This window comes from Podarcis bocagei (genome assembly GCF_964188305.1).
Source record: "Podarcis bocagei genome assembly, chromosome: 2".
NCBI lineage: Eukaryota > Metazoa > Chordata > Lepidosauria > Squamata > Lacertidae > Podarcis > Podarcis bocagei.
Genome location: NC_138126.1, coordinates 101,401,061 through 101,415,195, shown reverse-complemented (window position 1 = coordinate 101,415,195; position 14,135 = coordinate 101,401,061). Strand labels below are relative to the sequence as shown.

The window sequence follows — 14,135 nt, the reverse complement described above, 5'->3', positions numbered from 1 at the left end:
TACCTTCCCGCTGTAGCGGTACCTATTTATCTACTTGTACTGTGTGCTTTCGAACTGCTAGGTTGGCAGGAGCAGGGACAGAGCAATGGGAGCTCACCCCGTTGTGGGGATTCAAACCGCCAACCTTCTGATCGGCAAGCCCTAGGCTCAGTGGTTTAATCCACAGCGCCACCTGCATCCCTCTTTACAGCAGTAGATTAGTGATAATTTACTCAGAATTGCTGTGGTGATTGTATTATAAACACCTGTAATGGGCAGGGAATTATTCACAAAACACAATAGATAACACAGCTATTCTGTCAATGGTAAGCCAATCAACACATGTAGTATGGATTTTTAAAACCTTCAGTCTTTGTCTTGATGTAATCCACAAGCAATAAAACTGATTTTTTTAAAATTGATCATTGTTTCTGGAATGCTGGCCTTATGATCAGTTAGAATGCCCTGGGAAGTCAAACGTTTTCCTACTAGTTTATGAATATAACCATTTCTGAAATTGGATGTGTGTGAATTTATTCGTTGCACAGGAAGGCCTGTCTCTTGTAAGCAGAATGTAAGAGGAAATTGTTGACAGATTATGGCATAAATGTCATTGGAACAAGTGCAGTGAATGAACCCCTGATGTTGTGTAATCTGGGTCTGCCTCAGTAGAAAAAAAATTTGGGGCAAAGGAATAGTGTTGCAAGTTTGGGAGCTCAGTCTGCATGATGCCCTGAGTCCCTCCCAGTTCTTGTGGTCCTGTATGCAGTGAGGGTCAAAATCTAATGGAAGGTTCTATTGTTGAAATATTTGTGGAAATAACTCATAGGCAAAAGGGGAAGCATCTTACAGGGGTAGTTGGAATAGGTAGGTAAGAATGCCAGTTTTCCTATCCCATTTATCTGGGAGCGGGCCCTACTTTTGAGTAAACATTGACTGCTTTACAGTAGCATCAAATTCACTACCATGTCCTTCTGTTTCCTTTACCATCTTTATCCCTTAGGACATCCTTGTGAGTGAGGCAGATCATTACTATTCTCATGTTACAGATGGGGAACAGAGTCTGAACAATTTGGCAGGGGCCATGTGAGCAGTTATATATGGCAGGAGTCCAGTTCATGGATCCAATCCTATTCATCTAGTAAAGGTAAAGGGACCCCTGACCAGTAGGTCCAGGCGTGACTGACTCTGGGGTTGTGGCGCTCCTCTCGCTTTATTGGTCGAGGGAGCCAGCGTACAGCTTCCAGGTCATGTGGCCAGTATGACTAAGCCGCTTCTGGCGAATCAGAGCAGCACACGGAAACGCCGTTTACCTTCCCGCCGGAGCGGTACCTTTTTATCTGCTTGCAGTTTGATGTGCTTTTGAACTGCTAGGTTGGCAGGAGCAGAGACTGAGCAACAGGAGCTCACCCCGTCATAGGGATTCGAACCGCCAACCTTCTGATTGGCAAGTCCTAGGCTCTGTGGTTTAACCCACAGCGCCACCCGCGTCCCATCTATTACTCTCTGCCAATGGGTTGGCAGATTATACAGGACTCAGGATGCTGCCGCTCCTTCCCTGGCAGGATCCCGGTACATTGCACCTGCTGCGTGCCAGGCAGGCAGAAATTCAACAGAAACATATATGCCTCTGGGATAGAAATGTAGATCTGGGGGACCCTGGCACAGGGACCCTCCCAATATTAAAAGTAGCCGTCTTTGAGCAAACGCTGCAGTGGTACACACGTATTTTTCAAGAGAGAAACCCAGGTGGAAAAGTTGGGTTCCCCCCCCCTTTTCACTACTTCTTTGGCGATCGCTTGTAGCCGAGTAAGATTGACTTCCATAAACCTGGTTTTAACAATGAGTCCGTTAAGTGACTGGGGAGGCCAATTCTGGATCCACACGTCCTTCCACATTGGGGGCATTGGTTTCTGGGCGGAAGTTGATCACGGTGTAGAATAGCCAAGCGTGCCTTCCTCTTAACACATTTCTGCCTTGCGTCCTGAGTTGTCCTGAGTTCGAGTGTCTTCAAAGCCCATATGACACCTTTGGTAAAAGGCTGTTCTCCTATTGTAGCGCTCGCAGGCCAGTGTTTCCCAATTGTTGGTGTTTATACTGTACTACATTTTTTTAGATTTGCCTCGAGACCTCTTGTGTTGACCATCAGCATGATGCTTTCTATTTTTAAGTTAGGAATAAAGTAGTTGCTTTGGAAGACGATAATCAGGCATCCGCACAACATGACCAGTCCAACGAAGTTGATGTTGAAGAATCCAAAAGTTGTGTGTGTGTGTGTGTGTGTGTGTGTGTGTGTGTCCCGCCCCGCTTTTCACTAACAGTGAGGGCACAGCTGCCCCTCAACAACGAACGGAAAGCAAAGCACAGCCGCGCATACTCGGAAGAGATTTCTTTCAGGAACCGGCCGCGAGTCCTTTAAAGAAGGAGGAACCCCTATTGCAGCGAGCGAGCGAGCGGGAGGCGAAGCGTAAGGCGGGGCGGCCTGAGTGGTGGCCGCGCCCCCTTGCCGGGGCCATTGGGCTGAACTACCGAGAAGACTGGCTATAGACAAGTGCCGGGGCGCAGGGGGTGACCCCGGCGGCTGAGGCGCTCGAGGGCCAGCCAAGGGTGGGGCCGGCCGGCGGCTGAAGAGGGGGGACGATGGCGGCAGCTGGCGGCGGCACTTCCGCGGTCTCCGTGCTGGCTCCGAACGGGAGGCGGGTGACTGTGCGAGTAGGCCCAAGCACCGCGCTGCTCCAGGTGGGTCTGGCCCGGCGACGGGGAGGCTGGGCGGATGCAGTCACTCTGATTGGCCCTGGGGCAGGAAAGGGGGGAAAGAGGCTCGTTCTGATTGGATCAGAGGGCACATAATTGCCAAGGGTTTTTCTCTCGGACCCGGCCGGGCCGGGAAGAGTTTCTTGAGTGGTAGAAACGGAATGGGTTGAACACTGATAAAAGCCAGTGACGGGCTTTTTCCTCCTCCCTTTATCTCGGTGTCTGAAAGGAAGTTGTGCAATAATGGAAGGACTCCGGCCTCCTGAAATGGGGGAGGATCGTAGATATTTGCCCCTGGTGGGGAAAAGAAATGGCCCCTGACAGCGCAGTCATCATGGCTGTTGACTTCGAAGTGACTTCTGTCATTCAGCAGGGGCTTACTCGCTAGTAAATGGGTTTAGGATTGCAACCTGAACGGGGTTATGCCGAGAAATGCATTTTCTGTAGGAGAAAAGAACTGAAGGGAGGGATCTCCTGTAAAACCTTAGTAGACCCCTCCGATGTAGGCAGGTGCAAATGGGAAAGGTGAAAGTCCCTTTGAAATGTTAAAAGTTTCTTTTCCAGTCTTATGTAATTTATGGGGGGAAACCAACCCGTAGTCCTGTGGCACCTGAAAGGCTACCAAATGTATTATGGCACATGCTAGTCTTTTAAGTTGCTGCAAGATTCTTTTTTGTGTTTGCCTCTCAGGGAAATGCAATTTATATTTTTTGGGGGTAGATCTTCTATCGCAGTGGTGGGGAACCTCAGGCCTTGGTGCTGAATGTGGCCTTCCAGACCTCTGTCTGTCCCTTGGGACTTTCCCCCAGACCATACGCTTCCCCCGGCCTGTTCTGCACCCTCTTCAGGTGTTTTTGTCTGGCTGGGATGTGCCCTTAATATGATCATGCCTCTTACTTAACTGGATGGAGAACAGAGAATGGTGTCTGTAGAAACTACTCTACCACATAAAGGTAATATTTACATTCACTACTCTGCCTTAACCCAGCCCACCACTGGCATGCGGACCTATGACTTTAAAAAGGTTTTCCACTCTCACTCTATCTGACTTCGTCACAGGTTTTCTTTTTTTTATCGGACCACCAAGATTATGATTTAAGCTTCTTTCATGTAAGGTCTTTTTTCTTTTGTTTCCCAATCTGCATATTCAGTGGTCCATAAATGAGTATTCCATAAGGAGGTTTCCTTGCACTTACTCATGTAAATAATTATCCTCTATAAAATCCCACAAGGATCAATGGGGTACCTAAAAACAACCAGTCAATTTAGCCTTCATTATGAAAAATTAGTCCTGAAACTAATGTAATGTTGAGAGAGATTGCTACTTTCTGTCAGAAATGTATTGTGTTAACATCCTGGAATAGTTTGCAGTGTTACCCCAGAATAAATGTACCGTATTTTTCCTCTGATTGTACTCTCGCATTTGGCCTAAATTCTCTTGCCGGGCTGTGGGGGAGAATCTTCCTCTCCTGCAGGTGGGATTGTTAATGTAAGTTAGAATCACAACTTAAGCCATAAGCATGAGTTGAGAAGGGGGGGAAGGATGCTGACTGAAGTAAATGATAACTCACCTGGTAGAGCATGAGACTCTTCATCTCGAGGTCATGAGTTGAGCCCCATTTTGGGCAAAAGTTTCCTGCATTGCAGGGGGTGGACTAGATGACCCTCATGGTACCTTCTAACTCTATAATTCTATGACTAATCTGCACTGTTATGATACAGAATGAGAGAACTCTCTATTTTATATTAATATCTTGTCTTTTTTCTTTTTTAAGATTCTGGAAGAGGTTTGTAGAAAGCAGAATTTCAGTCCCAATGAATATGATTTGAAGTGAGTCTTACTGTTTTTTCCATACCTTTATGGCTTGACAGTTCGCTGTTTCTTTGCCATTAATTTGGGGGACGGGTGGGAGAGAAGTGTAATATGGAGCCCACAATGGCAGTCCAGAACTATTCGCTTTTGAAGGCTGTGATCCCAAATTTGACATGTCTAGCAGAGTGTTCCTTGGCCAAGGTCAATCTTTCACCTTAATTGGTCAGATGTAGTACCAGTTCTCATGCACCTGCAGCTGGCTGTTGAAAACAGGATGCTGGGCTAGGTAGACCCACTTCCCTGATGTGAAAACACAGTCACTAGTTTATTCAGAATGGAGATGGGGAACGTATGGACCTCCAGATGTTGTTGGACTCTGCCGCTCATCAGCACCAACTAGCATGACCAGCGGTTAGGGATGATGGGCGTTCTACTTCAACAACCTATAAATGGCCACAGGTTCTCCCTCCCTGTTTTAGCAATAATATATCTTAATTCCATGCATACTCACCAACTTCTCTAGGGATTTATGGCCCCAAATTCCAAGTATTTTGGCATAATTCGTCTATGAAATAGGCATGTATTAATATCATTATTAATATTTCTTAGATGTCTTTCTCAGAGAACTCAAGGTGACTAACAAGAATACTAAAATATTTACAGTGCAAAGTAATACCAATAATTTATCTGTATAATACTAAAACCATACCACCCCATGGAAATTAACAAAATCTGGCAACAATAATCAATAATTACAGGTGAATCAGAAAATGATTAATAAGAGCCCAGATTTCAAATTTAGTTTTTTAAAAAAGTGTTTCTCAAGTAAAAAACAACAACTCCACAGTAGATTCCCTTTCATAGTTAGGGCAAGAAGCACCCCATTCTGGTTGGTGCAGGTGATGTTAAGAGGCATGGCAGTCTAAAGGAATATTAAGTTCCAAACTAAATATTCAGTTGCTCAATGGATGCTGGTAAGGCAGAAGGCTCTCTGAGCCTTTGTCACTTCATCAGTTATACTGTAATCCGGCAGTTTCAGCAGGCTTTGATACATGTGGAACCTTTGATGATAAATAGTAAAATATGGTTTGAAAACATCAAAAAAAGAAGATCATGGCCACTGGTCCCATCACCTCCTGGCAAATAGAAGGGGAAGAAATGGAGGCAGTGAGAGATTTTACTTTCTTGGGCACCATGATCACTGCAGATGGTGACAGCAGCTATGAAATTAAAAGACGCCTGCTTCTTGGGAGAAAAGCAATGACAAACCTAGACAGCATCTTAAAAAGCAGAGACATTGCCTTGCCAACAAAGGTCTGTATAGTTAAAGCTATGGTTTTCCCAGTAGTGATGTATGGAAGTGAGAGCTGGACCATAAAGAAGGCTGATCGCCGAAGAATTGATGCTTTTGAATTATGGTCTGGAGGAGACTCTTTAAGAGTCCCATGGACTGCAAGAAGATCAAACCTATCCATTCTTAAGGAAATCAGCCCTGAGCGCCCACTGGAAGGACAGATTGTGAAGCTGAGGCTCCAATACTTTGGCCACCTCATGAGAAGAGAAGACTCCCTGGAAAAGACCCTGATGTTGGGAAAGATGGAGGGCACAAGGAGAAGGGGACGGCAGAGGACGAGATGATTGGATAGTGTTCTTGAAGCTACCAGCATGAGTCTGACTAAACTGCAGGAGGCAGTGGAAGACAGAAGTGCCTGGCGTGCTCTGGTCCATGGGGTCACGAAGAGTCGGACACGACTAAACAACAACAAAACAACAGCAAAACAACAACAACATAGTATCACTGCTATGAGAAGACTGTTCATTCCTCCATGTTTTGGGAAGCAAATGTAGCTGCAGGTAGACCTGCTGTTAATGGTATTGCTAGGGTTGTGTTTTCCTTCAGTTGAGTCACTGAGACAGTTAATACCCTTGTTATTGCAAGATCTCTTGCAATGGTTTTGCAAAGTTTTTTGCAGATAAAGTCACTCAGATTTGGAAGAGGTAGACTCCACCGTGGGAGTGGGGCCAGGGTGGGAGAGTGCTAGAGTCCTGTCTAGTCATGTTACATGGGATCAATTCCAATCTGTTACCTCCGAGGATGTGGACAGGTTGCTTGGACGGGTGAAACTGACCACCTGTGTCCTTGTTTCTTGCCCATCCTGGCTAATAAAAGCAAGCCGGGAAGGGTTGGGCGATGGGCTCTGCGGGGTGGTGAATGCTTTCCTCTGCGAGGGAGCCTTCCCAGACCTGCTGGAAGAGGCAGTCATTAAACCGCTTCTTAAAAAACAACTTTAGACCCGGCCAATATGGCCAACTATCGCCCAGTCTCAAATCTACCATTCTTGGGCAAGGTGACTGAGCGGGTGGTTGCTGAACAACTCCAAGCACGCCTGGAGGATGCGGACGATTTAGATCCCTTCCAGTTGGGATTCAGGCCTCACCATGAGACTGAAACTGCCTTGGTCGCGCTGGTCGATGATCTTTGGGGCGGGATATAAATAATAAATTATTATTATTATTATTATTATTATTATTATTATTATTATTATTATTATTATTATTGTTATTGTTGTTGAAGCTGCAGCTAGGGAGAGCCAAAGCCATTTATGTACCTGGGGTGGAAAATGGAAATGGCATTGCCTTTACTTGAACTAGTTCACAGGTCTAGAGAAAGTCATCTTGTGCATAACTAATGGATATGAATGGGAGCTATTCCAGATCCTGCTCGTTTTAATGGGGCTCATGCAGGAACTGTCCTGGTGGATTGTGCCTTATGGTTTTGACCTGTATGCCTCCCACTCTGCTGTCCTTTGGAACACTAAACATCTGCTGCCCACAGATGCCATCTCACTTTGCCTATGATAGCTATGATGCAGAGTTAACTGTTGTGCTGCTATTTCATACAGGCCTCTAACAAAGGATTCCACTGACTCCCCAGGTCCCTGAACTCTCTGGTGGAAACAGCCCCTCTCATAACCGACATCACACGGCACTATGTGCAACTGGGTCATGCTGCTGTTTTAGACTGTTCTTTTTACAACAAGCTGTTCCTCTATTAAGCAGCTGATTGGGCCTGGGCCGTTCTCTGAAAATAAAAACACTGACAGTAGCGTTGCCTCTGCTTGTCACACGTCTTTCAGCTCTTTCCAAATAGCAACTCCTGCAGTTTTTTTCTATTTTCTATCCAAATGTTTTCCTGATATGAAAATGGTTGCACCTCTTTATATTGCTTTACTCTACAGCTTCTAAGAGTGTGGCCCCTTGTATGAGTTTGTTGAGAGTTGGGTTGCTCCTGTTGTTCCTAGTTACTAAACTGTGTTAAATGAAGCAAGGGAAAGGGGCAAGTAAGTAGCTGACCTAATAGTGTTGGCTTGAATCCAGGGGAGCATAGGGGTGAATGTCATGCAGTGGACCTTTCCTGCCTCTTCCTTCCAGTTACAGTCCTTGTGCCTTCTGAAAAGCAGCCCCTGCAGGTCAGGAAGCCTTCTAGAATGACATGGGATATGGCAAGTGCAGAGATGCTGCTGGAGAGGGACGTTGGTGGATACTGGAACCACCAATTGCACAAGTACAAATACCTCTGGATTCAAGCCATTGTTTCTGTGAGCATCAGCAACTAGTGCTAATTGTTCCATGATATTCTGATTATGTTGGGGATATCTATGTGGAACCTAAAACCTTGGTTGCACAAATCTACATGTTCTGTTTAGTATGCTATAAAATGTGGCAACAGAAAACCATATTTTAGGAGTACCTTTCAAGCATTACTGTGGTGCTGGGGAATTGCTTTTCTGTGGGTCCATCTCACAGCATTGTGGTAACATTTAAAGGCCCATAACCACATGAATGGTGCAAATTGAATAAATCCTTGTTGCCTGACCATGGCTAGGGAATGATGATTTCATGCGAAGGACCTGTGTGGTTAGCACCCATGTGGTTTGGGGCCTTTAAATGTTACCACAGTGCTGTGGGACAAATCCAGGGGAAAATGTCTCACATGTACTGTAGTAACTTAATTTAATTTAAGGAAGATTGTCGCGGGGGGGGGGGTAGATTTAGAGATCACCTGTGTGGGGTGATTAATAGAAGACTTGGCTGGATCCTTAGATCCAGAGTGCGGGCTGAACACATACTCCAGTAGTAAGAGAGCCCCAGCAGAGTTTAAAGATCACAAAATGTTTAGCAACAGTGAAGCATTAGGAATAAAGACTGTTAGACCCTTTTAATATCCAGTCTAGTATGCTTACAGTGCTTCTCCATTTATCCCCCTCTTGTAGTGATCAGACCACACAATTTTGTAGGTTTTAATGGATTTTACTTACAATTCCCAAATGTCAGATTTATGTGTTATTCCATGCAGCAGCCAGAAGACCACAAGTAGAAATTATCGGGTTACAAAATACAGGGGCGGGGGGGGGGAATCACTGATAAGTAGTCTGAATTAGTCTCAGGGCAAAAGGATATCATTAGACTCTTTCTTTTGCAGGTTTCAGAGGACTGTGCTGGATCTCTCTGTACAATGGAGATTTGCCAACCTACCCAACAACGCCAAACTGGAGATGGTGCCAGTCTCTCGTAATAGAGCAGGAATTGAAACTACGGTAGGTTCTTTTCACTTTATAACACACTTCTAGCTCACATTCCAGCTGTGATCATGGCAGGGTTTTGTCAGAGAGACGATGATAACATATCCCCCTTCACAGGATTCTCAGCTTCCTTATGAGCCTATATATGTTGCTTTGTTTTTAAAGCAAAATCTTAAGGCAAAGTGGAGGAACCTGTGACCCTCCAGATGCTGCTGGATTCCATCTAAGGCTTTTTGTACAAGATAAAGACAGGCACGATAAAGAAATCCCTCAGTTTCTCTAGGTACTTTACTGTAAGTTGCCTCTCATTCGCTGTCAACCTCTTCACCTTCTTTCTGTCAACTCATTTATAATCTTAAATGGAGTTGATAAAAGAAAGAGTGAGAGATGGCATAGTAGTAGTAGGACCTCAGTCCTTTTTAGAAAGCATTTCATACACAGTAGTACCTCGGGATAAGAACTTAATTAGTTCTGGAAGTCCGTTCTTAACCTGAAACTGTTCTTAACCTGAAGCACCACTTTAGCTAATAGGGGCTCCCGCTTCTGCTGCGCTGCCCGAGCACGATTTCTGTTCTCATCCTGAAGCAAAGTTCTTAACCCGTGGTACTATTTCTTGGTTAGCGGAGTCTGTAACCTAAAGCATCTGTAAGCCGAGGTATCACTGTATTTCTCCTTAATTTTATTTTTAAAACTCATGTTCTTTGGTAATTACCATCTGACATAAGGCTTAGTCTGACCTGAATAAAGTTGCCAAAAGAGAAAGGGTTTGGCTTTCCTTGTCTGGCATATACTATACTGTACTGCAGTTCTTATCAGTTTTGTAAATGAAATTGGATCTCCTAAAAGAGAGCTCTAAATGGTTGACCTAGCTAATATTGCCATTAGATGCTGTGTGCCACTTAGATTTTCACGTATCAATAATAAAAGTGTTGGAAGAGTGATAAAAAAATGGGAGAATGCACAGAAATTGGTTTGAAAAGGGCATTAATATTGCTTTAAAAGCATAGATTAAGCTTTGCTATGAAATGGTGATATATGTTTGACTTACAATGCAGTCCAATGTGTATTTACCCTGAAATAAATCCCATGGTATTCACTGGGGCTTAATTCTAGCTAAGTGAAACCGAAACATATACTTTTTCAGGGATAGTTTTGCCTTGAAGCAGTTCCGCTCTTAAAATCCCTAAAAGAAGGAAGTTATTTACCAAGGCCAACTATATTTTCTTTAAAAAAGAAGAAGCCCTAAAGACTTACCGAAATTATATATACAACAATGAAGAAATGAAGAACCAAGGCAAATCCTTTTCAGTGGAAATTTGCTGGAGCACACTAAACCAATTAAAGAATCATCAATTTTTGGTCAGTTAGCCAACAACTTTTCATAAAATTAGTTGGCTGAGAATGCAATGGAGAGAAATTGCATTTGTACTGGCAACGTGAGTCGGTTAAGCTTTTGATGAAGAAGTATTTGGAAGGCTCAGCTTTGTTCTCTAGGTAAATATCAAATGTTCTCTCTACTCTCGCCATGATGTTTGGAAATCACACCAACAGGATGGGACAGATGGATTAAATTTACTCCACTTGGCCCAGCACTGTGATGGTGGGGGCAGGGTAGGTGGGTGAGGAAGCCACTCACCTGTTAGGATCCTGACAGACTCATACCCTGGAGAGACCTCTTCAGAGGAAGAGATTTGGGGGTTGCATGCAGCAGCCTGTTCCCACCGAATACTTAAAGAAACGCATACCAGTCCAAAGGCAACCAGAAGAGCCCCTTCTCAACGATGCCTCCTTTGCTTCCCCTTCAACCCTATCCACCTTGATCTGCAGTTCTTCTCCATCATCCCCTGGGCCACAGGAGGAAAGGTGGTGGGAGAGCAGGTGGGAAGGCCTAACTTGCAGGGTTATCTTCTTGCCTTCCAGACAGCTCTGTTGGCAGGGTTCTACATGAGAGGAGGGATCTATTTGGGAGGAGTGGGGAGAAGACCCAACTGCAGGCTGTGACCCAGAAGAGGACCAGGGAGAGACGGGGACTATGTACGTCCCTCAGGCTCCTCTGGACCTTTGCTGGGTATAGAGCTCCCTTCAGAGCTCCTCAGTGCTCCAGTTTCTGTGTTCCAGCTCCAGACTCCTCATTCCTTCGACCTCCACACTGGTTCTGGTTGGAGACATTACCTTGGAATCACACTTCTTCTTCCTCTTGTGAGACACCATTGCTAGAAGCCTTTGGAGGTTGGAGTATCCGTTCTTGTTTCCTGAGCCTAAGACATTCCAGCAATTGTACTGTGCCAGAGGGGAGAAGAGGATCTTCTCAAATTAAGTGGTAGTGCTTGATTTTGGTAAAGGGCTGGCAAGCTGCTAACAGTGGTTTTGCAGGCTGGATTGAGTCATTGGGCTGTGGATTTGTAACCTGTATTTTACGTTGTAGCGTTGGAAAGTTATCCCCCTTGCCTAAGGGTTGTGGGCTACAGACTTGGTAGTGTAGCTTTAGAACATCTGACTTCTAATTTTTTAGCTCTTGAAAAAATTATCAGATACATATTGTAATTGAAAAGAAATAACTCCCTCAGGAAACTAATCAATACTAGCAACTGAAGGATAGAACTAATTTAACAAAGCATATTCTTTATTTATATTTACTTTTAGAGTGGAATGAATGGAACTAGATAGGGAAAATATATGGGGATTGATGTTTGTATATTTCAGAAATGTAAATGAATTATCTGTGTATATCCTTTAAGTGAATCCAGTGTCTAGCCTCCAGTAGTCAGTTGTTGAACTTAAGGAAGATATTGACTAAAACCACACATACATTTTTAGGTGGAGTGTTCAGGGGAAACTACTTCAAAAATAAGATATGTAATCCCAGAAACAGATTTAATTATTGACTCAGATATAAATAGTTAATCAACAGTTTAGTCCAGTTAATCCTAAATTATTAATTACAAAAGGAACATGTTTAATTAATATAAAAATATTGCTATTAAGACTCATTACTAATCCTTTATCAATAATTCATTGAGTTAGATTTTATCTGTTGGAAGTATTGAAATTGTTATCTGCTGCTTTAAACCGAAAAGGGAGACAGGTCATGACTAAATAACTAGTTGCAGAAATCAAGATTTATCAGTTGAGTTAGTAACAAGGCTAAGCAATGCCTAATTCTGTTAATTTCAAACTTTTACTATAAGGAATGTGACTCAGTTCATTAGAAGTGGTTTGTTAAAGTCTGTGAAAGAGCTTCTTGAACCGAAACTGACAATTCCAGAGGGCAGAGACAACTAGTGGGGGAGATGGGCAAGGAGTGGCGTCTTCTCACTGATATTTTTATGTGAGACTGAGGGCATTTTTTGGTTGAAGAATGGGATTTTAACGTGCTTTAAATAAATAAGCCCCTTGTGCCGAGTCTTGGTTTGTTATGTTGTCAGTACTGGTAATTAAATTATAAACCTTGACTGCTTTGTTGTCTGCAACTCCGGAAACCTTGTTGGGCTCCAGTTCCCATCAGCTTCAGCCAGCATAGCAAATAGGGAGGCTGGGAATTCTAGTTAAACTGTATACAGTGATACCTCAGGTTAAGTACTTACCGTATTTTTCGCTCTATAACACGCACCCGACCATAACACGCACATAGTTTTTAGAGGAGGAAAATCCGTAGGCATGCCACCCGTAGGCATTCCCTCCATAACACACACAGACATTTCCCCTTACTTTTTAGGAGGAAAAAAGTGAGTGTTATGGTGCAAAAAATACGGTAATTCGTTCTGGAGGTCCGTTCTTAACCTGAAACTGTTCTTAACCTGAAGCACCACTTTAGTCAATGGGGCCTCCTGCTGCTGCCACGCCGCCACTGCATGATTTCTGTTCTCATCCTGAAGCAAAGTTCTTAACCTGAGGTAATATTTCTGGGTTAGTGGAGTCTGTAACCTGAAGCATATGTAACCTGAAGCGTATGTAACCCGAGGTACCACTGTATGTCATTAAACTACCTTAACTTGAAAATTAGACACCTCAAAGGATGATCTTAAATTGTGTTGGCTGGCAATGGCCTGGGCCTTGCGTGCCATATTAACCCATAGTTTAAAATGAACTATGTTTTAGTGCAGGCCTGAGGAACCTTTGAGCCTCCAGATATTGCCCAGCTCCCATCAACTCCAGCCAGCAAGGTCAATGGTGATGGATTTCAATGATATCTGGAGCGCCCAAGGTTCCCCAGCCCTGGTTTTGAGTAAACCTGTTGGGGTTTGCTGCTTAAAAGCTTCTCTGTGACACTTCTCTCCCTGCTTCTGCTGCACTGTTGTGTCATCTGAACCTCAGCTTCTGGTTTGTTTCTCTCCAAACAAGCCATGAGCGGTAACCAAGGCTTATTCTTGGTTTCCCACTCATAGTTTGGGGGAATTATGAGCCAGAATTCAGTTGATACAACTTGTTTGGCTGTGACATATTTATTATATAGTGTGGCAACAGCGGGAAGATACAGGAATCTCAGCTAATTCTCGTTCCCATTAAACTATAGTTAGCTAAAAACTGTGGCTAAATGTGATGTATGAATTGGGGCAATATATATATTTAACGAACTGAGTATACTGCTTCATTGTAAGCAAACCTCCAAGCAGTTTATGAAAATCTGTTATATGGCATTTGGTTTTGTTGGCTGGTTGGTTGCAAGGACCATAATATCGCATTCCAAAAGAGTTTTTAAATAGCTGCATAATTTCTCAAATTAGTTTTGCTAAATAATAATACCCTTTTAAATTGTTGGTTTTTTGGGGGGCGGGGCGGGGGGTTTATTGGGTTGTTGCTTTTATTATGATTATATATTTTGTGGTTTTATATTTTGATTTTGTTCCGTGAACCACCCTGAGACCTCTGAGTATAGGGCTGTATAGAGATTCAATAAATAAATAATAATAAAGATGTCTTCCTCTGCGGCTGCGATGCTAGGTGAAGTTATTTGCATATTATTTAATTTCTGAGACCCCCCTACTACTGAAAAATAGTCTCAAGGT

General features: G+C 43.7%; 1 protein-coding gene across 1 annotated transcript in view; it reads left to right on the top strand.

Annotated features, from left to right (window-relative positions):
• The first annotated feature begins 2,437 nt into the window (after positions 1 to 2,437).
• The window catches only part of ASPSCR1 (ASPSCR1 tether for SLC2A4, UBX domain containing), a 67,445-nt gene continuing 55,747 nt past the window's right edge, over positions 2,438 to 14,135 (top strand). Inside the window, exons 1-3 of the mRNA XM_081184595.1 lie at positions 2,438 to 2,718; positions 4,509 to 4,564; positions 9,030 to 9,144. Coding sequence (XP_081040721.1) covers positions 2,620 to 2,718; positions 4,509 to 4,564; positions 9,030 to 9,144 — 270 coding nt within the window. The 5' untranslated portion in view covers positions 2,438 to 2,619. The remainder of the gene's footprint in view (positions 2,719 to 4,508; positions 4,565 to 9,029; positions 9,145 to 14,135) is intronic.